Source organism: Boleophthalmus pectinirostris, unplaced genomic scaffold, assembly GCF_026225935.1.
Source record: "Boleophthalmus pectinirostris isolate CB_2022bp ecotype Guang Dong unplaced genomic scaffold, ASM2622593v1 HiC_scaffold_2, whole genome shotgun sequence".
NCBI classification, from domain to species: domain Eukaryota; kingdom Metazoa; phylum Chordata; class Actinopteri; order Gobiiformes; family Gobiidae; genus Boleophthalmus; species Boleophthalmus pectinirostris.
In genome coordinates, this window is record NW_026571152.1 from 21,925,442 (window position 1) to 21,951,112 (window position 25,671).

A 25,671-nucleotide genomic window follows, 5' to 3' on the forward strand; every position below is an offset into this window, starting at 1 on the left:
CAATGAGCGGCCGCGCAGCCTGTGCGCTCTGCTCCCCGTCTGCTGCAGGCGTCTGACGGATTCAACACCCAAACTATCCACCGGTATGGCCGCCGTGGAAATGTCCGCTACCGCCTCCGAAGAAGCTCCCGCGGATGGTGTAGAGAAGGACTCCCCACCCGAGAAAACAACCGAGGAGGACGGAGGAGCGGCGAAAGGCGAAGACCCATCCGCACCGGAAGAGAAGGCGGCAGGGCGCACCGCTGAACCCGAGAGCGCACAACCAAAAGCGGAGGCCGGTGAAGAGGAGCCCGCTACCGAGGGAGAGAAGGCCGCAAACGAACCAGCGAAAGACGGCCAAGCACCTGAAGCGATCACCCCCGCGGAAGAACCTGTGAACACTAAATCAGAGCCGCAGGAAATAGAAAACAATGCGACTGCTAACGAAAACACCGCGAAAGAAGCGAAAGAGGAGCCCGGAGAGGAGAACCGGTGCGAGGAGGTGATGGACTGCGAGAAGAGCAAAGGGGAGGACGGGGAGAAATCCAGCAGCGCAGGCGGGGAGATCGGTGACAAGAGGCGGCCAAGTGTCGAGATCTCATCCTCGGACGGAGAACCACTGAGCCGTATGGACTCCGAGGACAGGTGGGTCTAGTCTAGTGAATGTGCTCGTAACATAAGCTCATAAATGTGCTAAAGGGCTGCGCTTAATTGCTGTATTTCCGTTGTGGTAGCGTATTAGTAATAATGAGTGAGATTATCCAGCTGCAAGTTGTTTTTTACGGCACATTAAAGCTACAGTGCCAACTATCTGTCTCTCTACAACAAATGCGTAAAGGTCAATTTCATACTTAAGTGGCATGCGTGGAACAAATGTAATACTGTACACAATCCTCCATAACTTATCTGTTCCGAATGCAGATGGAATAAGTCATTGCTTGGTGAATAGTTAGATTATAACACATTGAACATGCTTATCAAGAATTAATTGGACACAAAATAATAATTGTTGGGTTTTAGAATAGAAAGTGCTGAGTTTTGCATGGAAGCAGCAGTGCAAATAGTGGCAGACTCTGTGGCATGCATGAAAAATCAGCAGAAGTCCAAAAGTCTAACAGCTTTCACGCACCCTGACTATTAATGTGTCTGCTCCTGTCTGCACCTGTCACTAATGAATGTACAAGGCCTCATCCACCATAAAGATTACACTGCTGGCTGGGCTTCCTGTCTAACTGTGATATTTTCTTTGCCTCTCAGTATTAGCAGTACTCTGATGGAGATGGAGAGCACAGTGTCCAGCGGGCGCTCCACTCCGGCCATGATGAACGGCCAGGGCAGCGCTGGTTCGTCCGGGCCTAAGAACGTGGCGTACCCGTGCTGCTGGGACCTGTGCCCGCAGTACTTCAACTCCAGCCCTGACCTGGCCGAGCACATCCGGGGCATTCACGTAGACGGGCAAAGAGGAGGGGTCAGTATGAAGACCTCAGAGCAGGGGTCTCAAACTGTAAGTCAGCAGGGGTCATGTCCAGTATTTTCATGTCACTGTATTTTTAACTAACAAATTAAAATGGTGCCACACGCTGTCATCACTGATTAAACTAATTGTAAATATGAAAGATGCATTGCTCAAGTTTTCTGATTATGGGCCCGTCACCTGCTTGTCGTCGTGGAGATATTATTGCTTTGTCTAGAATGCTCCACAGTAGCGATTAAACCTATGTATCTCTAGGGATACAACTATAGGCTACAGTATAGGTCAGATCTGTGGAGAGTCGCCCCTATTCACAGAGAGAATTATTATATTTTTGAGCAAGAGGAACACCCTTAACGAATCAATGCTATATGTGTTTAATGTCATACCATGGAACATTCCCGGCAAAGCAATAACATCTCCATGGAGACAAGCAGGTGACAGACCCTCCACCAGGAAATCTGCGCAATGCACCTTTAATATTAACAATACACAGGAAACATACAGTATAATAATTTGAAATGGTTCAGTGTTAAGATGTATTTAAAATTTAAAAGTCTCATCACATAATCTTTTGGCCAAAAAACATAAAATACTAGAATACTAACTAAGAATACTTTATGCATTTTGGATGTTTTTTAATTGAACTAAAAACACAGAAAAATATCCCTGAACAGGCTTGCATCATCTTTGTTTCTGTGCCTATATTTTCCTTACAATCTAACATCTGACATGCCCCTTCCAGAAAGTTACACCTAAGTGCTACTTATTGTTCATGAATGAATGAATAGTGGAATAATAACTTTTGAGTGTTAATATTTATCGTGAGCACTTTTCCTTTGTACTCGTGGGAAACTTTTCTTATATTTATTCGACTCTCTAGAAAAATAACTTGTGTGACTCATTATAAATAGAAAATAACTAAGTGTTTCCTTCCGCTATTTATTTCTTGCAGCTCATGTTTTTGTTTTATAAAATTGTACATTTAAATTGTTTCAATATTATAATTTATTGTCTATATTTTTTCAGCAATATAGCTCTCTTCACATTTTTCATATTGTGACAGGCCTAGTTTCGTGGTGTGGTTTTAAATAATATTTTGCTGCAAGTTTGAGACCTCTGCCACTAAAATACAAATTATCTTGGTACATAATGATGATTTGTGCAAAACAAAAGCAAGGTAAATTTGTTATTTCAAATTAGGAAAGACATGTTTTTATATTTCTTATTTTCAGTTGTCTGCACATGACACTTTGAGTGTTTTAACTAATCCAGCTCACAGTATCTTAAGTAATTTTAATTCCTTTTAGGACTTTTGTGTCAAGAATGTATTTTGAAATGATTGTCTAGAATTTTTTATTTTTTTTATTATTTATTTTTTTGAGCAGATTGTAATAAACATGAATTGCTTGTGTGTTCTGTAGGTGTTTGTGTGTCTGTGGAAAGGCTGTAAAGTCTATAACACACCCTCCACAAGTCAGAGCTGGCTCCAGAGACACATGCTAACCCACAGCGGTGATAAACCCTTCAAGGTAAATACAACACTCAATCACTGGCCATTTGGTGTACATGGATTAAATATGAATGAGAGAGAGTAAAGCCTGTAATTCATATTCTGGCAACTACTGGAAAAAACGACAAAAGAGCCATGCATTATGTTTACTTAAAAGTGCATTGCTTATCTGCACCGGAATGCTATTGCTTTGTCTGGGATGTTCCACAGTATAGATTAAACCTATCTATCATAGGTAGATAGGTCGCAGGTAACAGCATTACGGTACATTACAGTCCCGATCTGTGGAGCGTCACCCCTATTGACAGAACGAATTATTGTATTTTTGAGCAATAGCAACACCTGTAATGAATAAATGTTAGATGTTTAATGTCATACTTTGGAACATTTCAGGCCATGGAGACAAGAAGGTGGTGGATCCTCCACTAGAAATGCTGTGCAGTCCAACTTTGACCTTTTTCACTATGCTCCTTCCAGTGTTTCGCATTTATTTGTACTGAGACTATATTTGCACAAGTGATCAATTTTTTAATAATGTAATTCAGTACATGAAGAATACATTACATGTTTTGGTTCTGCTGATAAAAAATACTAAATACAGATAAAATATAGTTACTTCTATTTGTTTAAGACAAGTGTAAGTAGTTTTACTACTTATACTACAGGGGCAAAAATTAGACTATGGTGGACACCATAGTCTCCTCTCTTAATGAGAAAACGGTGTCCTTCAGTGTTTAATTTTTTTATTTTTAAGTCATGCTGCCACTCATTATAATGGTGTCCTCTTGAAAACCCATGTGAACCTGTGGATAATTTATTGGAGTTCAGTTATTATTGAATACTATAGTTATACTACAGAAAAGTAACAATGAAAAATGAGTTCTGTTACTACAGTTATTTGCTGTATAGTACTAGATACTTGTCTCAGCATGTGTTTCTCCCCAGTGTGTGGTAGGAGGCTGCAATGCCAGCTTTGCATCCCAAGGAGGATTAGCTCGACATGTCCCGAGTCACTTCAGCCAACAGAGCTCTTCCAAACTGTCCAGTCAGGCCAAACTCAAAGAGGAGTCGCCTTCAAAAGCAGGCCTCAACAAGAGGAAGAAACTCAAGAACAAACGCCGCTGCTCTCTACGTAAGTATCTGAAAGTATCACTCATTTTAGTTTCATGTACATGTAAGAAAATAGGAGAGGTGAGGATTATAAGGGGAGAAGAACTGACAGAAGGTGCAGAGGAAGACTGGGAGGGCGTTTATGACTAGTGAATGTGATGTGGAGGATTCACTGTAGCCTCCTTGAACATGAATGAGATTAGTATATTATTATGTTATGGGTATGCAGGTGACTCAAAATATAAACCAAAATACACCAAGTAGGGAGAATGGCTCATTCCTATTTTTATTTTTTTTTATTCTCCTTGATCTTGTGTTTTATTATTCCATATAAAACTAAACAGTGTTTGTGTATGCAGAAACATAAATAATTGATACAATTATTCAGATATCAAAAATCTGTGTTCTTCCAGCTCGTCCCATGACTTCTTTGACGCCCAAACGATGGACGCAATCCGCCACAGAGCCATCTGTCTCAACCTGGCAACCCACATCGAGAGTGTGGGCAACGGCCACAGTGTGGTCTTCCACAGCACAGTGAGTACATGCACTCTCCTTGATCTCGTGTCTACATAATGTTACATTTATCTGAGAATCAGGTAAAACATGGATGTGGTGGGGGCTTTTGGCCTCTGAGGGGCCCATGAAAGGCCCAGCAGTTAAAATCCTTCCTGTTCTCTTGGTGCACTCTCAGTGAACCCTGTGTGGTGCCTGGAGGCTCCATGCTATTTTCCGAGTGTGTTTGATGGAAATGACAATCAAATTGTTTTTGTGTTGAATATGAACCCTGCTTGAGAGATTACTGCAGTTTTAATGAATGATGAAGTGCCTTTTCTACTCAGTGTTGAGTAAAGATGTGTTTGTAAAACTGAAAAAGTAGACGGTTTGTGAATGTTGTTTTCCACATCTTCACAAGGGGGCGCTCTTGTCTTGGTTTAACGGGGCAGAGAGGTTCTACTACATTACTCTAGTTCACATCAGAAGAAGCCAAGAGTCCTCTGTAGCTGCTTCATATCATTCACACTTTGCTTTCAGCACAGCGGAAAATTATATAATTTGTCAAATATTACCAAAGATAATTTAAAAAGACAATATTCAAGAACAATGAGAGACTGCTGACCCAATAGTTCTTTCAACACTTGAAGAATCACTTCTCTATGTGATCTTTGCTTTATGATATCTGCACCTCTCAGCACTTCTACTTGTCTCTTCTCAAATCTGAGCAGTTAAAGTGTCTGCCAAAAGTCAGGCGAGAGCAGATAAAGCCTGGGAAGAGGTTAAGAGAGGTAACCCAGACTGAGGCAGACGAGTGAAACTAACGGAGCGACTGGGAGAAGTGGAGGAATAGACTGGGGTTAAGCACGGGGCAGTGTGGCTGACGGGAGGGGTCTGAGCGGCGGGCATTTGTCTTTGTTTAACCCCTGGAGGAGTGCGGTGGAGGGGCTCTACGTCAGACCCGTGTCCCATGCGGAGCCTCCCGTGCCTGGGGAGCGGAGGCAGAGACGCGGGGGTCCTGTGGAGATTGGCCAGCCCCACTCAGTCATGTTTATCTGGAGATATTTTTGTTATTGCTCCGATCTGCGTCATACCCCGGCCGACCCCGTGACCAGACAGGCACCCACTTTTAGCACGCCTGCCCTCCTCGTCGTTTAGTCTCGCAATTTTCACTATGTTGTTTCAGAGCCGGGCTAGTACATATTCTTCACTCCCTTTTCCTCTCCTCCCTCCCTGCTTAATCCCATTGGGTAAATCAGGCATCAAGACCTGTCCCTTAAAGCAACAAGCAAATCTACTCACAAATCATTTTTCTCTGGTAAAAATATTAGTCAATTTTTCTTTTTTTTCACCATTTTCATAGGGTTAGTTTGGAACTGGGTGTGAGATGGTGACCTCATGGTGTCAGTAGCCTAAAGCCTCAAGTTGTGATGTGATTTAATTATGAAAAGACTGAAAAAACATAGTGACCAGTGACCCCAGCACACTCACCAGTGGAAAACAGGGTGGATATACAAGTTGGACAGGGAGAGGGGGGTTTATCCTATTCCAAAATGTTATTTTCACTGATCTAATGCAGTACACTTCAAGGTGCACTATGGATCCTTTCTGGTGCTTGCCTCATAGATGTTAAAGCTTTGCCTGTAATACTCCAAAGTACGGCATTAAACTACTAATGGCATTAAACTACTATGACATCATCCTTGCATTTATTCAATTACAGGCTTTTACAGGCTTTTACAGGAGATGGATAAGTTTAATACCATACAGTGGATAATTTGAGGTAAAGCGATAATATCTCCATGGACACGAGCAGGTGGCTTTACTAGAAATGTCACATAGTGCACCTTTAAACCATCAGTACAATTTCACATGATATTGATAGCCACAAAATAAAACAAATAAGTATAGGTATAAAGTAAGACACATTTTCTTTATTAAACCTATCTAGAATGATGCAAAATGTACCATAACAATTAACAATTCCAAAAAAATTATATCATTTGAATCAGAAAGTCCTCACAATTGTATTTATAAAAAAAAGTGTCTGGTTTTTTTGAGTAACTTTCCAATTGAGATAAACATAACACAAGCTTGTATTGAACATAGACATTCCCTGGCACTAATATTCAGTCAGTTTAAATAGCTTTTCTCTCTCAGTATGTAATAATAAAGACAAAGCTGAGCAGGAGCGCGCCATTTGTGTGTGCACGTCTCCGAGGAGCCAATCCCTGGTGCCCTCAAACCAGTTTCCATCACTGCCACAGCCCTCCCCCGAGTCACCAAAGTCATTTCAGTTATTCATGCGCCAAGTAGTTCCTCATTTGTGAGCTCATTCCGACTCCTAAATATAGGCCAAAAAAAATCCAATTGACGCAAGAGATCCTATCAGCAGCTATTTCCGAGAGCCCTGCTTATTTTTCCAGCCTTCCCTTCCACAGACTGACAATATTTGTGCGAATTCCTGACCAGCTTTACAATAAACCAACACAGCGTGTGATGAATGGATGTTAGGCACGCAGTCAGAGGGCTATCCTGGAAATCTTCTGCTGTCCGGAGAAGTCCCAGCTTTGAGAGAGTGGAAAGGACTTGGAATTTATAACTATTAAGTGCAGCCAACTATATTTACATTATATTGCTAGTAGAGGTCAGCAATCATTGATCATTGCTCACAGCACGGAGCACCTCGAATTATGTGTCCAAAATTAAACTATACAATTTTTTCTGTGTGGATTTCTAGATTTGCACATGAAATTTCACTTCAGGGGCTCACTCTGATCAGATATTTTTGCTTAAATTTCTCTACTACATTCTAATGACAAAAATATACACTATTGAACTATTTAAATTCAACTAAAACTAAAATATATATTCCTTAAATTATTGGTTATACCCAAATTATTAAACTTGTGGTGTTGCGGTGCGATATATTTTAGTTTTTTGCTATATCAATTTAGAAACAATATATTGTGCCACCCGACATCATTGCCTGTTTTGTAAATTCAAATTTTATGATTAGTTGTTTTCAAACCCGATTACTTAAATACAAAAGATGATGGCAGTAATAATAATAATAGAAGTATGTTTACATATTATAACAATCCTGATTCTGGCTTCATCCACTGTTCAAATGTCTTTGTATTATTCAATTCAGTGGATTATTTAGATTGAGTTTAACCTTTTGCTGATAATGTCCCACATTTCTTTATCTAAAAAATGTCCTCGAGATTCAATACTTGTCATTGTCGTAAGAAAACAAACAATAGTATCAAACCCCTTAAGTGAGTGCTGTGTAAGCACAGCACAATAACAGTATTCAGTGCAGTTCTAATCAGTAACAGATGCTGCTCTATAAAGGCCATATCAAGTCAATCATGTATTTCTTGTAATGTATTCCTTCATTCATTTGTGGTGTCTTTAAAGGTGCACTGTGTAACTTTTCAAGTGGAAGGTCCGCCGTCTGCTTGTCTCCATGATGATGTTATTACTTTGCCTGGGATGTTCCACATTATGACATTAAATAAATATATCTTGCATTTATTAAATTATAGGAGTTTTATTTTTCAAAACTGCCATAAAAATATGCATTATTACTGTGAGCGAGCCCACTTCTCCACAGATCTGACCTGTAATTTGGCTTGGTGATGTGGCTGCTTGTCTCCATGGAGATAGTTAAATTACATGCCATACTGTCGAACATTCCAGGAAAAAAACAATAACATCTACATGGACTCAAGCTGGTGGCTGATCTTATACCAGGAAAGTTACACAGCGTGCCTTTAGATCAGGTTAAACCAGGACGAATATGCATTATCAAAGCAAATATTTGACAAGTGTTTTTCATCTCTATAACATAATTCGACACAGTCTCTCTGGATCTTAAATATTTCAAACTAAGTGCACTGACACGTTTTATGCTAATCCTTTCTGTACATAACCCTGATTTCTAAGGACAGCCTCCATACTTGGCTTCCTCTGCGTTACAATGAGTTGCAGGAGACTGTGAGATGGCTTCCTGCTGAAAATAGCCTGACTGAGTGCTTGCATGCATTATTAAAAGTTCTGCTCACATGGTTTATTAGCGTAATGATCAGGCTGAGTATTGCATAGTGAAATGTTTGAAGCATGGAGAGTCATAATTCATTACAGAGAGGGCCAGCGCTGGGGTAAAGCTTTGAACTACACTGTTGCATTAGCAGCCGAAGACTTCAAAATAAGTGCCAATCTTAATTAAAAAGCAAAGTGTAATATAAAAAAAGAATATGTCTAATTTGCTGACCAAGGTGGTATTTGCATTAGTGAATATTTACACAAGCTTTACTGATCTACGAGGGAAATTACTTGGACACAGTAGCTCACACATCACAATATATTATAGCAACAATATAAATGGTAATAGTACATTTCAAAATAAGTAGCAAAAATGTGTGGATTTCTGTGCAGGTGCTGGCCAAGAGGAAAGAGGGGTCTGGGAAAGTGAAGGTGCTACTGCATTGGACTCCAGAAGACATGTAAGTACTATAATTACAAACTAAAATCAAAATCTAAAAATCTTTAAAAACACAATATTAGCTAGCTACAGTGTACTTGTTGTGCCATTACCAAGCTGAAAATTTGGGTGTGAAATATCTGTATGTGATGAATGAGAAAAGTCATAGCAAGGTAAGAAGAGATTTTTACCATTCTTAAAAAAAATGTCAGAAACATTTGACCATCTCTGTGTGGAATTGGCAATAGTTATAAAGTCTATCTTAGGTTCAGTGTACCACTATGGTGTGTTCGATTACTCTGCCTTTACTCTTTTAAAGTCATCACTTATAAGAAAAAATAAGTCTACCTTGAAGCACTTAATATGAATATATTTCAAGTTTTAAATGTGTTTTTTGGACTGAAAACAACCGTGTTATGCACATAGCTGGTGAGCTTCCATCATGCCTTTACACTCTTAACTCAATATTTGAGTTTTTGAAAGGTCAGTGGGAAAAATGAATAATAAATGTACTTCAGGAACTTTGGCGGGCTACAAAGTGTGTACCTGTACTGCTGTTGAGTTCAATTATTAGCAATTATTACTAACTGAATTGGAATGAAATATGTTTTATGTGGTACTGTATATTAAATAGGGATGTACCGATACAAATACTGATATCGGATATTGGCGCTGATACTGAAAAACTTGCTGGATCAGGTATTGTTTCCATGATATTGATTCAGTCGATATGCTGGTTGGGCTTTTGTTTGAATTTAATAAGACTCTTTACAGACAGATTTTTTTTTGTCTGGAACGTCAAAACGGTTCACTAGTTATTTGAAGGATAAACAACACAATGGGATCTCATCAACTGTGTTCTAACGAAATAAGTGTCATTTTCCATCCCTACACAGTTCAGGTATTTGCAGATGCTTAAAGACTCAATATTGGTATTGGAACTAAAAAGCTGGATGGGAGTATTCCTAATTACTGAATATACTTAAGCTTTAATATATTTAATGAAGAGGAAAACAAGGCTTTTGAGTCTTAAATGTGTCCTGAAAAAACATGAATGCACACTATTAATGCATATAATATTTCCCCCAAAAGCCGTGGAAATGTCTCATAAGTAATGTATATAATCAGATCTGGTCTGACTAATCTCCATCCACACAGTTCACTTCCTCTGCGCTCTCACACACCTCCACATCATCTATGTGTGTGTACAAGGATGCGTCTATGGAGCTTTGTGCATGGACTTTACCATCCTCTTTTCCACGCAGCTGCAGGCGCGACATGGTGGCTGCCTTTGACGTCAGAGGGGCCCGCTACAAGTCTTTCCAAGCTTCACTCTTGGATTATTGTAATATTTGTTTTATTGGAGCTGTGCGTTTGACGACTTCAAGTCCCCCCATACTCACGCAAGCTCATGTACTTTGCCTAAATCACGTTCGTCATTGCGTAACATTAGCAACGATTCAGCCCAGAGTCTAAACAGCTGTAGTAATACATGGTTAATATGGCGTGGTTTCTGAGCTGTCAAAAGTCCAGTAACAACTATGATCTCCATCAGTAATCAATGTGGTTTATGTGAAAACTAAACAACTTTCAGACCTCGCAGACTTACACATGCACGTTGTGATCCATATTTCAGTGTGTGGTGTGCGTTAGAAGCAGTCATGTCTCAGTTCACTTGGCTGTTTTGAAAGCGTCTCATTTTCCCGGCTGCATTTCTGGTTGAAACAATAAACATTTTTCGTGCATCTGAATGAACTCTGCGTGCTCATCCCAGGGGGACAGGAGACGCTCAGCCCACTCCTCACAACCAACATGTCAAACATACTTTCTATTTTCTTTGAGGAAAAGAGAGCTCTGCTTTACCAATGATGCTACTACAAACTTTATATTCAAGTTGTAACTCCTAACTTGACTGAGTAAATTAATCAACTAACTGCTGCTGAAACAAAGAACAAGAACTGCATCCACTGCTAGGTTTACTGCTTTTGTTACTACAGCTACTACAACTATGATTGCAACAGTTAACAACGATAAGTTACAAAATTAAAAGGCCTGAATTTGCTACTGTTACTGCTTTTGGTAGCACTACTCTTACTACTATTACCCCTGTGGTTATACTCCAGCTATTACTGCATCTATTACTGTTATCCAGGGGTGGGATCAAGTCATTGTTTTACAAGTCTCAAGTAAGTTTCAAGTCTTTCACCTCAAGTCTGAGTCAAGTCAAATACAGGCAAGTCCAAGTCAAGTCTCGAGTCACTGGCCCGTAAGTCCAAGTCAAGTCCAAGTCTTTAAACCAAAGTACCAAATAAAGCTTAGATTTTTGCAATTTATATGAATTTTAAACTAAATTGTACTTTAAAAAAACACAGTATATTTATATGAAAATTTATAGAGTATATAAAATTTTGTAGGAATGCAAATTTTTCCTTTTTAAATGTCTTCACAAGATCTTGGTGTGAATCGTTATGGTCAGAATAGAAAAAAAACTCAAATTTAAGTGCTTCTCAAGTCTGAGTCAAGTCACTCAATTTTATCAAGTCAAGTCTCAAGTCCTACAAATAGTAACTCAAGTCTGATTTGAGTCAAAGTCACGACTTGCAAATCCCCATCTCTGCTACTCACCACTACTACTACTAGTGTCCTCTTCCACTGCTAATACTACAGAAGTACTATACAAAATTAACAACAGCAGCTGTTATGTTACAACTACTACCCCTGTGGCTAACAATCGTCCCCAAGCACCCTCATTATCCCTTGGTCAAGTAGCCCAAAAACTGTAACCTGATCTCAACAAAATACTGCAAAAGTCAAAAAATAAAAATAAAAAACATAGATACATTTAAGTAGATTGAATGTTTCGGAAAAGTCCATCAAGGTAAGGAGGAAGAAGATACTTTTGCAGACAAGTTGAAAGAGCTGCAGTGTAGAGGATGGAGGAGGATAAAATAATGGTGTGGATGTATGTGAGGCTGATTGTAGCTGACATGTTAGTCTGAAGATGCTGCTGTCTCTCTGTGTACCAGCCCTGTTTCCTGGTCTCCTCTCTGATCTTCTCTCCGCTCACAGCCTCCTGAGTGGGAGTGGAACCACAGGGAAAATAATGAGAGTTTGTAATCAGGAAACGTCTCCCGCACATATCTGTACGTCCAAACACAGGCTAATGGTGCACACAGGTTCAACTCGTATGGGAAAGAACGAGGCAGAGGAGGAGTGCAAGAAGTGAGGACGAAGAAAAGTTTTAAGACAAGTGGCCTACATTCAAATCTAGTGCCAAAAATGTGCTTCTGTTATGGATAGAAGATAACAATTTTAACCTTGTTCCAGTGCAATTCTAGTGTGAGAAATTGTGAATTAAACATACACTGTGTAACTTTTCTAATGGCGTCTAGAATGTTTCACAGTATGACATTTAGATCTGGATATCATTAAGAAGTTGCTGATACGATACATACCTCGATACATAGAACACAATATGATACATATCTCGATACAGTGCGTATGATACAATATGATATATTTCAAATAGTTTTGATACAGTTCAATAAAAAATAATGGCTAAATCATGGCTGTGATAATAAAAGTCTGTGTTAAGCCACTTCTTGTGCAAAGTGAATATGAAACACACCCATTTTAATCATCAAAACAGTGAAAATGTCACATGTGTTGCATAAACAAGTTTCCCTCCACTAAACAAGCAACAAAACTGTAGTGCTGTAACAAATTATTTTAATAAAATATCCCAAAAAATACTTTTGGTGACATATCAATACAGCAGATCACGATATCGATACAGTGTCATCACATACAATACGATCTATCGAGACCAAACCAGACCAAGTTACAGGTCAGATCTGTGGCAAAAAACAGTCAGAATGCCTGTTTTTTACCTGAGCTATAAAACCACCTGTAAGAAATGTAAGGTAGAGCTATTTAATGTCATACTGTGGAACATTCCAAGCGGAGCAATGACACATCGATTGAAACAAACAGGTGATGGAGCTCCAACAAAAAAAGTAATATAGTGCACCATTTAATATAATGGAATTGTTGTTTTGCCAGGAATGTTCCATAATATAGCATTAAACCTGTGTATTCAATTCATTCAATTCCATTTATTTTGCAACTGGTGGACCCCCTGTCAAGAAAGTTCAGTACTGTACATTACTCTCTCAGTATGTCTGTCCCATGTTAAAATAATAAGTATGATTGAGGTAATTACTCCACCGCTCCCATATTCAAAGTGTAGAGAAGACATCTATCTTTCAGTACCATAAAAGGTTAGGCGTATTTGCTCTATAGGCCGGACCAAATGTCTTTCCTTTCTGTAAATGTTGAAGAGACACAGAGAAACTGCTGCTGCGTGATCCAAGAATGTCCATGAAGCAGTCCTCGTGTGTGTCAAACAAGCTTGTCCAGGTGATTCGCCTGTGTAAACTGACATTAACATCCCGTAGTGCTACTCCTCTATCACGCAATTCTGTCTGCTGCTGTTCGACTGAAATATGGCGCTCTTTATAGCACTTAGACAGTGTTTTGCTCTTCTCCTCGACAAATTACAAGTAAATTTTCATACCATGGCATTGCAGACCAAAAAAATCTAGTGAAGAGTTTCTAAAAAAGGATTCTTTATCACGTTTGCAACTTCACTGACGTACTTCCGAAGCTCCACACTTTTCCTGAACCGAATACACTGTAAATAAGGGAACATTGGATTTAGAATTCCGCACAGAGCTGCATATTGTTTCGCCAATCTAATATAGACTTTTCTTAAATGATAAACTTTGTCATCCATGGAAAAGGGTTCGGCCTGGAGCCAGCAATCCATCAGGGAGCAGACTGCATGCAGACACCTACGGAACTAGACCTCAATCACAATATACATTTCAGACCTCCTGGAAACTCTGCTAGCTCCATTTGTCTTTATTTGGCATTGTGAGGATAAACACTGCCTCCGTGGGCCATAGCAGGATATAAATATCGTCAAGTGTATGCGTGACAATCGGTGACAGTCACAAGTACCTGTCTAGTCTGCCTATGTCTTCCTCATTCATCTAGCAGATCGTATTTACGATCTAGAATCAGACAATGTTAGAATTTCATACAGAGGGAAGAGGTAATTATATTTTACATAATTATATTTTATTTTACGTACATATACATTTATATAATTATGCCTTATTTGACACCAGTATCTAGCTTTTTAATAACCATTTATATGTTTGCTCTTTGTTTTTATAATATATTGTGATGTGTGAGCTGCTGTGTCCAAATAATTTCCCTCTTGGATCAATAAGGTTTGTCTAAGTCTAAGGGTCTATAAAACTCAATGGGAGATTCACTACAGAAAAACAAAAATGTGGCTGTTTGCTGCAGGCGTTCCAGTCAGTGAGAACAGGTAGAGTGTGCTCTTAGAATAAAAAGATCAAAACTTTGGACACAAACAAAAAACAGGTACGCCAAAAAAGTAAAAGTTGCACAAGGGAAAATATAGTTATAGGACCTTTATTTAAATGGCCAGAGTCAACATGTTTCTACTATGACTGGTTTTCATCAGGGCTTATTTGGAGATTGACTATTTTGAGAAAAATATTCAAGCATATAATCCATGTTGGGAAGAAACTAAATACATGTACTGAAAATATGTATTCTGATTACTAATTTCGAGTTACTTTCATTACAGTTATGATGGTTTACAATTATAATAGAATCTAGTTACTTTTTAAATACTGGTGAAGTGCATTGCAGTACTTCATCATGGAATTTAAGCTTTGAATTGCACCATATTTGTAAGAAGAAAAAGAAAGCACACTCTTCTGTTGAGTGTGTGCAGTGTTTTTCCTTCTCTAATTAAACATAAATGAATGAGTAGCAAATAAGAATTAAGCTGTTTGTAATTATCTGTCATGTTTTTTCATTATGGCATAATACAATGCAGTATTCTCTAACTAAATACATTTTCAAATTTTCCCATCATTGCACAATTGTTGAACAACATGCCATTATTTTAAGGACTGGCTCTATAAACTTGCCATATTTAAGGCCCACTACCACAAAAGTTGTCTTGTCCATGTACAGGTATGTGGTTTAATCAAAGTAAATCATGACTGCATTTAATTATAAAGTGTTTTTTGTCCAATAATCAGAAAGTATGTGGTCAGCATGCTATTTGTTGTTGTTAGCCTTACCGTGGTGGAAAAACACCTCTTTGAAAAACGCTTATGAACTTATTGCAGTGAATAATTAAGATGCTTGTAATGGATTAGCTATGTGAATATTAAATTTGGACCACTGCAAACAATTTAAAATGAAGTCGTTCTGTGCTTTGGGGTTGATTAATGGCACCACTTTCTGAAGCTATTGTGAAAACATAATTACACTTTCTGTTTAGACACCGTAATAACACAGATTTTAACCATAAACCAGGCCAAAACATCCACAATTACCATAGAATTCTCACCTGTCCTCAAGCTCAGTTTAGATTATAGGGATTCTACAATGTTTTGATGTCTGTGAACCCACAATTTACCCTTTTCACACTTAATATTTGTTTCCACTTTTGGTGCATGTGATCTGCACGCACATGCCGGGACAGAGTGTTTATGGCAGGGTTAACACTGCGCAGGTCCGCCCCTGTCATGGCAGATTTGCTCCGCACAAGGACAGTAACTCAAAGCTAACCCAAACTCCTATGCGTCTCCAAGAGTGTCTGGTTCTCATCTCCATCCTGGCTCCTCTCAGCATCCTCTCTCTCTGTGTGTGTGTGAAAGACTGTATTATTATTGCTGACCAGGAGCAGAAAGGTGCTAAATAAAGGAGTGTTTGTCTTTAGGTACAGTATTAACTTTATACACTGTTTTTGGACTTGCCATGACCTTACGTACTATGTTGTTCTTGCCATTTTAAGATATTGATTATTTGGTTTATTTTTTTGGCATTAAACGTGGGATGGGAAATGCCCCAGTTAAATTTACAAATTCTTATTTGTTTTTTGGTAGTTATAGGGAATGTTCGCATGTGTAAACCGTTAAAGAGCCCGAAACCACCATCATGAGCACTTGAAAGAACTGCAACTAGCCACAAGTTCAATATTTAAATGTTTTAAGATCAGTGACTTGCAGTTTTTAGGGCTGCACACTTCATTTCAATTGAATTAAAATGGCATTTTGAAATGTCCCAATTATTTAATTGCTAACTGTGTAGATTACAAACATGCTCTAAAAACTGCAATAAACAGGATTCATGTACTTTAAATCGAAATATGTTATGACAAAATGGAATGGAAATAAACAAAATCATTTGTTACTGTCCTTATTTGGCTGGTAGTTTTGCATTTCTTCTTTCATATGTTAGAACCCCTGTATGTTTTTAAATGTGCTTTGTGAATTGAATACTTGTAAATCTATTAGGCATTATAAGAAAAACTTACTTGAACTTACTTGAACACAACAATAATTTCATCAAGAGTCATTAAAAGTCAATAAATAGGTTAAAATGTTCACTGCATTTAAATGAAGCACATTTTGAAAAAAACACAGTTTTATTATATTCACTATATTTATGATTATATATTTATTTTCTCTAAACTCGTACATTGCTACTCGCTTGTTCACCCTTTTGTCAGTCTTGTCATTTCTATTCCACCAGTGCCTGCATCTGTTGTGTTGAAAGGCTTAGCTCCCTGTTAAGTACTTGGACAGCACCCACTCATTGGGCTGCTGAGGCTGTGTGAGTGCTGGGCCTGGGTATGGGTGGGTGTGTATGGGTGTGTATGAGCTGTGTGCTTCTTTGGGGGCTCCCACTCTGACGCAGGCCATGACGTGGGGGCTGTTGGCAGAGGAGAGAGGAGAGGGGGCTGGTTGTGTACAGTCCTTTGTTATAGTCTCCTGCGCCCAGCTTTAACTGAAGCACGACTCACTTCAAAGGGCTGTACAGTGAGGTAGTGCCAGGTCATGTTTTCACATTTGCCTTTAGTAGGATTTTTACTGTAGAAGATGCAGAGAACATTTTGCCTGGTAGTGTAATACTGTTATTGCAGTCATCATTAATACACAATTTGGTAGGGAGAGACCACAGACGAGCCTCTGTCAGTCAAAGCATGGTTTTGAGACTTCAGAGTTTGGACAAAGAAATTGAGTTAAATGACACTGGTTACATAAGTGTTTTGTTTATGTTCTGGAAATTAATATTGGTAGTAGTAGTTTTTTTAAAGGATCACATTTTATCAAGTTATAATAGTTCGATATGGGAAAAAAATTGTTGTTACTGATTCATTAATTAATCATTGATGTATATAGAACCTTTCAAGACACCCAACGCGCTTTACAGAGCATTATTCATTCATGTTGGTGGTAAGACAGTATTGCAGCCAGAACTGCCCTGGGGCAGGCTGACAGAAAAGAGGCTGCCCATTGCACCATCAACCCCGTCAACCATCACTCATGCACACACCAATTTCATACTAGGCAATAAGATCAGGCTTTGACAAGCTGGTATAGCTACAATTGTTCCATATATTGTCCATATATTGACTACTGCCCTAATGTAACTTACTTCAGAGGTTTTTCTAACACAAAACTTGTTTGTCCCAATGTCAAATGTACGGAAAATCTTATTGAAAATTGTTTGCCAAACTATTTAATTCAAAGGCACTGGTTGTTTGCATGCACTTTATTTTACCTGGTGTTAGTGTGTCTAGTTTTTGAAAGTGTTAACATGTGGCTCTAGACTCAATAACCCTCTGTGCGCCATGGCATGCACCCTTATTTCTTGACTATTTACACTCCTCTCTCTCTCTCTCTCTCTCTCCTTTCTCCTCCTCCCTCTCTCTTCTCTGTGCAGATTACCTGACGTTTGGGTGAATGAGACGGAGCGGACTCAGCTGAAGACTAAAGTGGTGCACTTATCCCAGTTACCGCAGGACACAGCCATGCAGCTAGACCCCAACATTTACAGGCAAGTGTGAGAATAATGACTGCGGGCCCTTTATGAGCGAGCCAAACACATGCTACACACTTGTTCCTGCCATTACATCTTTAGCAAGCTACCACAAAAAGAAAAAACAAATTAAAAGGTGATTGTTTAGCTCTAGATATAAATGCAGTTCTGTATATCTTACACCAGAGGGCGCCAAGTCATTTTAACCATTGCTATAAGGATAACTGTAAATGTTTTAATTGCTCTTGCCTATGAAGTTTTTCGTTACTCTTTTTAGCATTATAAAAGTGAAAATTTTGTCAGTGATAAAATTTTAGTACAGTTATATTTCGTATATCTTTTTGTTATCTACATTCAGTTAGTATTTATATTTAGTTTTAGTTAAAATTTCACTTATTCTAGGCTCTTGAGTCTTGACACTTTACATACAATAATTTCACAAAGCTCTCTTCCAACATTTTAAGATCAAATTATACAGAAAGTACAGTTCTTCAGTCCAGTCACTCCACATCACATTATTTTTAGGTCCTTTTCCGTAACAGCTGTCAGCTTTATGGCCTTCGAAAACCACAACAATGATAGAGGAACATGGTGCCTTAAATAAAATGGATCACCTTACCGTAGATACTGTATATGTCCTGTGTAAAGCTGGTGGACACACACACACACACACACAGTAAGAACTGGTCACACAAAAGCATCACACACACAGAGCAGTTTAAAATACTACATATATACATACATACAGATACATTTTAATATAATAATACTTGTATCATGAAGAGACATGAGCTGCAATAAATAACAGATCGAACCAATAGTTAGCCACAGAAGTCAATTAATGTTATTGGATCACAACAGAAAATACGCCAAATCTCCACATTTTAATAAAGAAAATATACACATGATAAATATTGAACCCCAAAATGTGTAGCTCCAGTGATCATGTATTGAACTTTAACCGATATATTAATTATGTGACGGGCCTCGTGCAGTTTAGGAGAGAAATCCAAAAACTGAACTTCAGAACTATGGAGGAGTTAGCAATATTTGCCTTTACCTTTGTTAAAAAATTCTTTGTCAGTAGCAGCTAAATATGTTGACCTTTTCTTTTGCAGAGCTCTTCCACAAAAGCGACTGAAGCGTAGGTAAGTTATGGTAATTTTATAATTCTTTAAAAATTGAGAAAACTATGAACCTCCAACTGACTATAACAATCTAAATAATTAACTAAATATAAAAAGTATAAAACTTGGAGAATCTTTTATGTCTAGTTTGTTTTTTGCATTTTGTGTAAAAATATATTAGTGCGAAATCATAAAAATTTAAATCGTGTATCATTGTTATAAAATGTCCAGAAAAATATACAATTTCAAAATTTTTAAGTGAAGCTATTAAATTATTCATTATTTTAACGATTCTGAGCTGTTCTGAGAAATATGTGTACATAAATCACAACATCTTGTCTGTCTATACTAGTACTGTATATATATATTTCTCAAATCAATTATGTCAATGAGCATTCAAAAAGGACTAAAGTAGTTAAAGTTTAAAGTTTCAACACATGCTCCGCTCTCTCCGGTGCAGCTCTGGTAGCCATTACACTCAGTGTTTTTCTGAGCCTAATTGTATCACGTAGTACAACATCTGCTGCTCAGGAACCATTCACTTCATGGTAGTGTTTGGTCATTCTCAGTTAAGTAAGATCTGTTAATGGGGAAATAATGCGTGATGTGTCCTGTGGCTTAGTCAAATCTGAGCTCACATTTGGATCAAGTGGATGTTGACCTTTAGCAGTGTTGTCACTATGTAACTATTTAAACCTAGGGATGCACCGATCCAGCTTTTTCAGTTCCGATATCGATGCTTTGACTTTAAGTATCTGCCAATTCCCGATATTATATTACTAATACAGGGATGGCACTTACGCACTAAAACACATTTAACCTATTACATAATAGATGCACTTGTGTTATGTGCCGGTAACTCTGTGTTTATCCTTCAAATTCAGACTTCTGAAGAACTTTGTATGAATAAAAGTTCCAACATTCTCAGACCTTCTAGGCTAAAATCACTTTGTAGTTAGTCATATTACATCAAATTAAAGGCCCAACCAGGATATTAAGCCGATATCAACCGATACCCAGTCCAGCTAAATTTTCAGTATTGATGCCTATATTTGATACCAGTACTGATATTGTTGTATCCCTATTTAAATCTATTTCAGTACTCAGTAGCTCAATACAGATTTTAATACCACACTAACTTACCTTTTTACTCAGTTCAGTCCACTTTCTTTATATAACACATTTCATGAACAGTTTCCAAAGTGTCACACAAATACACACTAACAACAATAATATAATATAGTAATAAAATAAATGCTCAGATTTAATCATACGAACTTTAACCAGTAAAATCAAATAATAGCAAAACAATAAAATAGCAATAAATAAATAAAACTCATTTAAAAATACAATAGAATATAGTTTCAAAATAAAATATTAGTTGCTTTCATATTAACACGTTATACCATTTTATACAAGTTCTTCTGATAGATCGACTTCATGCTAAAACGTTCGACTTTGTCGTTATTGTTATTATTATTATATTTTATTTATTTATTTATTTATTTTCAGTTTTATACTTGTTCCAATGAGTACATACAGTTTTTGTGAAAATTTTAGTATTGATTTGTATTTGGATATTGATATGAGGCCATTAGTATCAGACTGTGCCTTTTCTTGGAGAGTTTTGCAAAATTGTAAACTACTTCCAATCAGGCATAACACTGTGACTACAAATACTTTACTGTGTCTGCTCCTTTTATCAGACCTGCAAAAACATCTTTATTATCTTGAATTACCTGGTTTTGGTTGGTCACTGTTTCTTACTGAAATCCCTTTTGGTACTGGGCACTGCGTTTCAAGCGTTTTTGTGCAACGTTTGCATGTTCTTCCTGTCCCTGTGTAGGTTTTATATAGATGGTCTGGTTTCTCCTACCAGTAAGTACATGTGCAATTGGGACCAGGTCATAGCATAGGAGGTTTCATCACACCTGATAGAATACTTGGCCCAGTGGAGCTGTTAAAATGCTGAATAGTAAACTTGGCAATTATTTACCAGTAACAGTTTTTTTCCCCTAATATAATAGTGATAAGTCTAGTCACTCTCAGTTCTCCAGCGGCTTATGGGGTTGTTCCACAGATTTTTGTTTACTCTTAAAGGGCCTGTATTACACTATTTTCTGATTTATGTTTTAACGCTGGTACCTAATCAAAAACAAACCTAGAGTTGTGTTTTATTTCATTCACACACACACACATTTAACGCACAAATCCTGCATATTTAGGCTCTTAGAGTTCTTCTCTCAAATGGAAAACACTGTTCCACCTTGTGATGTCACGTGGTAATACAGGAAGTGCCCCACTGTGTTTTTAAACTCCATACGCCTTCTCTAGAATCATTTGGATAATTACTACTGAACAAAAGGTAAATGGTAGGAGTTAACTTTTTCAGGGTGGAACAGAGCATTTTGAGATTTGGAAATGTAGAAAGACTAATAATACAGGTTTACTCAAACATGGGTGAATCAAACAAAACACAACACCGGGTATGTTTTTAAGGAGGTAACAGCATTGTAACGTGACTTAAAGCTCACAAGAGTCAATTTTGCGTAATATAGGATCTTTAACTTTGTTTTACCTAAGGACATTTTGCACTTTTTCCATGTGACGTGTTGCATTTTAGTTCCAGAGCTCCTTGCAAAATAAAACTGCCATTTTGTGACCAATGTACCCTGGCTGTAGCTTAACACAGCAACTTCATGGGTAAAAAGTTGCTTGATATGTAGCACACCTCTCGTCGCCTGTCAGTGGTCTTAGTGTTATGCCTGATTGGGGTAGCTAAGAATGTCTGGAGGTTTTAGGGCTAACTGTAATTGATTGATTTGGTGTGTTTCTTATAAAAGTTCTCTTCTCTTCCTCATGTCCTGTGCTCAGCCTGTGAAGAGTCATCATGCGCTCTACTTTAAGGGGAAATCCTTTTACACTTCTTATCTGTTTGAGAACGGGACACTGCTCTTCTGTCTGTTGCCAAACTGAGAAGTGGCGATAAAAAACTGACGGATCTTGGCCGCGTAAGACTTTTCATTTGTGTTAATCTCACATTTCTGACGTTGCCAAGTGCTGTGGAACGGACTCAAGCAAAAACACAGATCACACTTTTAACAGGCACTGAGAATATTCTTTGGTGTAAAAACGGTTTTACCTGTACTGGGAACATGCATTTTATAACTGTTTTTGTAAAAAGTATTCATGCAGATTTGTAACTTATTTTTATACCGTAATAATACTGATGTACTGTGGGATTTTTGTGAATGTTTTGGATAAGAAAACTTTTGCTGTGATAATCTATACAACTGTAACTTGTGGGGAATACATGGGCATAGTTCTAATCATGGTAGTCCACAATCCTACTAGGCCTGTCACGATAACAGGAATATTTAAGATAATTTATGCCACTGACACAATAACCCAAGAGCAGATTTAAACCATAAAAACGATTTTAAATGTACAAAATCGTTCAGAAATATTGAACTGCTAACTTTAGTACTTAGTTTTGCATCTGTAATCAGCCATAATTCCATTTTTTATGATTAAATCTTATGGTATAGTCAAAAAATAACACAAAATTCTCCAGTAGTGCAAAGAAAATGTACACACGATAAATACTGACCCCCAAAAATATAGTTCCAGCTTTCATATACTGAACATTAAGTCGATATAGTAATTATCGTGATAGGCCTAAATCCTACTTCTACTTCCGAAATGCAGTCTGTTTGATGGTGACTTGAGGTTACAGTAGTGACGTGTACAATGCAATACACAATACTGCCGTAGCAATAACTGACTTTGTATCTTATCTGTAGCTGCTTATCTTAGTTTTTTTAAAGGAGACATATTGCGCAAACTTTTCAAATCTTAAAGCTGTTAACCTTGCCATAATTGTTTTCTCGTTTACTCACTCAAATTTGTATTTAGAGTGATTTGTGCATGTTCATTCCCATTCATGCTATCAAGACGCCATTGCTAAGAAAATCCATGTTTTCATCTTCCCCTCATACACACCCACTGCTCTGTACTTAGAATGTTTATTTTTTTAATTCATGATACACGTACGATTCAGCAACACTTACAATTTTAGCAAAAAAAACAAAAAAAAAACAATTAAAAATCTGCTTGTAACTACGGGAGGCATTAGCATGGTCCAGCAGCATTTTGTTGTGATGACATATACAGTGAAGTTTATTAGGACATGTTAAATCTATGGTAGTTTTAATCATTGATCAGTGGTGGATGAATTACTCATTATTGTTGCTTCTGTAAAAATACAGATACTGAGGAAAAAGTTACACTATTAAAAGTATCATTTGAATAAACATCTTGGGTAAAAGTATTGAAATACCTGTTTAAAAATGTACTATAAGAGTAAAAACTAAAAGTATTTAACTCAAATGCAGTGAAAACGAAGTGACTGGTTAACAAGTGATACATATTTTGGTTAACCATAGCAATACAAATCAATACAATTTCTTATTTTTTTTTGTCTATTTATTTTGCTTGCTCAAAGTTGAAGCTTGAAGTCAAAAACTTTAGTCAGGATGTTACCACAAACATGGTAAACATATACGAAGTACATATTTGAAAAATGTACATGTAGTGGAGTAGAAAGGACAGATACCTGCTTTTATATATCGTGAAGTAAAGGTAAAAAAAAATATCCTCTTTAAAATGTACTTAAGTTCTACTTAACAAAGTACAAGTAGTAATACTGTACTTATCTTCCACCACTGATATTGATTCACGGGTAAGGGCAGTATAAATTCTTGCTTCTCAGAGCAGTAGCTTCAGATTTTAAAAGCATTGTCCAAATGACTACCTCCGAAACCTTTTGTACCATCCACTGGCGTCATAGATTATAACTCTATGTGACAAAAGCATAATATGTCTTCTTTAACTTTGCAGACAAACTAAGGGCACATACTACTTTTAATCTTATTTCTGATCTCCACAAATGCTACAGATATGGTTTTAACACTTTAAGCCTCTCTTAACATCTGAATCCATTTTCTATATCCTTCCTTTTTGCTAGTTTGGAGACAAACTAAAATGTTAGTTGCACCTTACATGGCAGCTCATGTTGCAAATCCAGATTAAGACTAAGTATAAACTAGAACGTTGTAGATACATTTTTAAGAAAGAATATTATTAGATAAAGCAGTGGTTAGTTTTGAATGTAACTAAAGCTAAAATCTCACCAAACTCATTTCAAAGTCTTTAAAACAGTGTTAATTCTGCCACCCCCTCTCTGATATATTTAAGCACTTAGTGATTTGTTCTTTGATGTGTTTCCTACTGTATGTGGTCGCTGTTGGAAGTGTTTTGTAATAAAATGGGGAAAATGAAAACCTTTTGTGAATTCTTGTGCAAATCCCAATGGGAATATCTAGAGATCTAGTCATTTACCTTTAAATGTTTAGGAGCACTATGTAACTTTTCTGATCAAGATCATGCCTTCTGTGTTTTCAATTTCTATTTGGCATAAAACATATGAATATATATTTTTTGTTTAGGCTATTTGTAAGTCTTAAAGCAGGCATGTCCAAACTATGGCCTTAGGCATCCACGTGAATTGGCCCGTATTATCTTAAGCAGTACTTTTTACCATATGTTTTTGAAAATCTTGATAAAGCATATAAATCAAAGACTGTCCTTTTGAGGATCAAAGCATGAATAAAGTTCTCATGGCTCATTCTAGCCTGCTGCACTGATCATCAGTCTATGGCCCTCAATTTGATTTGCAGCCCTTGATGAAAAAAGTTTGGAAACCCCTGGCTTAAAGTTTTATGAAAAACACCTCTACGGATTTGACGAACTTGACCTTGAACATTTCTCCATAGCAAAAGTTAAATGCAATACTGTGGAACATTCCCAACAAGTAAATCTTAGGATAATAAGCAGGTCAAGCGTCCTTCACCCAAAAAGCGATGCAGTGCATATGAAATGACAAATTAGGACACGGTACATTTCCGGCTGTTTCTAGCTGTTTTTTATGGAAGTCTTGCTACTGATAAGCTGCCATTTTATTTGTATTTATTCATCTTTTTTTTTTTTTTTTTTTTTTTCTTCATTATGAATCTCTGCGTGAACTGGCCTATGTGGAGGCAGGTTCTTACACTGTACATAAGAATTCTATACCAGAACATGTGGTGCATAAAGTCTCCAGGGGCTGTTTCATTGTAGCTGGCCTCTGTTAACATCCACATTATTATGCTATTATTGCTTAGATTATTTTAAAGAAAACCAGATTGTGTTAAGTACCTGCATTAGCACTTGGCAGTCAATACAGAACTTCTAACAATATAAGTTACAGCATAGTAATACTCCAAATAACGAAAAGGAAAATGAAAACCCACTATTAGACCTGCTAAATGCATGGACCTCTGCCAAGGCACCGGTGATTTCAATTGTACAATGATAGTGCCCAGACCTGAATACCTCTCGCGCTTACAAACCTGCTTTCTGCTCTGCTCTCTATATCCATAAACAGAAAATACTATGTTGTCCTTGGCCTATAATTGACTCCCCTTGAGAAAAAGTCAAAATTTATTAAAAC

General features: G+C 37.5%; 1 protein-coding gene across 1 annotated transcript; it reads left to right on the top strand.

Moving 5' to 3' along the window:
* Window positions 1-24,463, top strand: aebp2 (AE binding protein 2). The gene is made up of 9 exons (XM_055155578.1): window positions 1-624; window positions 1,237-1,447; window positions 2,875-2,982; window positions 3,909-4,099; window positions 4,487-4,610; window positions 9,012-9,079; window positions 17,899-18,012; window positions 19,113-19,142; window positions 21,996-24,463. Exons 1-9 carry the CDS (start codon window positions 86-88, stop codon window positions 22,000-22,002), a joined length of 1,392 nt encoding a protein of 463 aa, XP_055011553.1. The 5' UTR covers window positions 1-85; the 3' UTR covers window positions 22,003-24,463.
* Window positions 24,464-25,671: the final 1,208 nt, after the last annotated feature.

What these genes read in the sequence shown, in the direction of transcription:
- aebp2 (XM_055155578.1), top strand. Translation starts at nt 86, where the DNA reads ATGGCCGCCGTGGAAATGTCCGCTACCGCCTCCGAAGAAGCTCCCGCG. An exon ending in CGTATGGACTCCGAGGACAG is followed by an intron (nt 625 to 1,236) that starts GTGGGTCTAGTC and finishes TTTGCCTCTCAG; the next exon opens with TATTAGCAGTACTCTGATGG. An exon ending in CTAGACCCCAACATTTACAG is followed by an intron (nt 18,013 to 19,112) that starts GCAAGTGTGAGA and finishes TTTCTTTTGCAG; the next exon opens with AGCTCTTCCACAAAAGCGAC.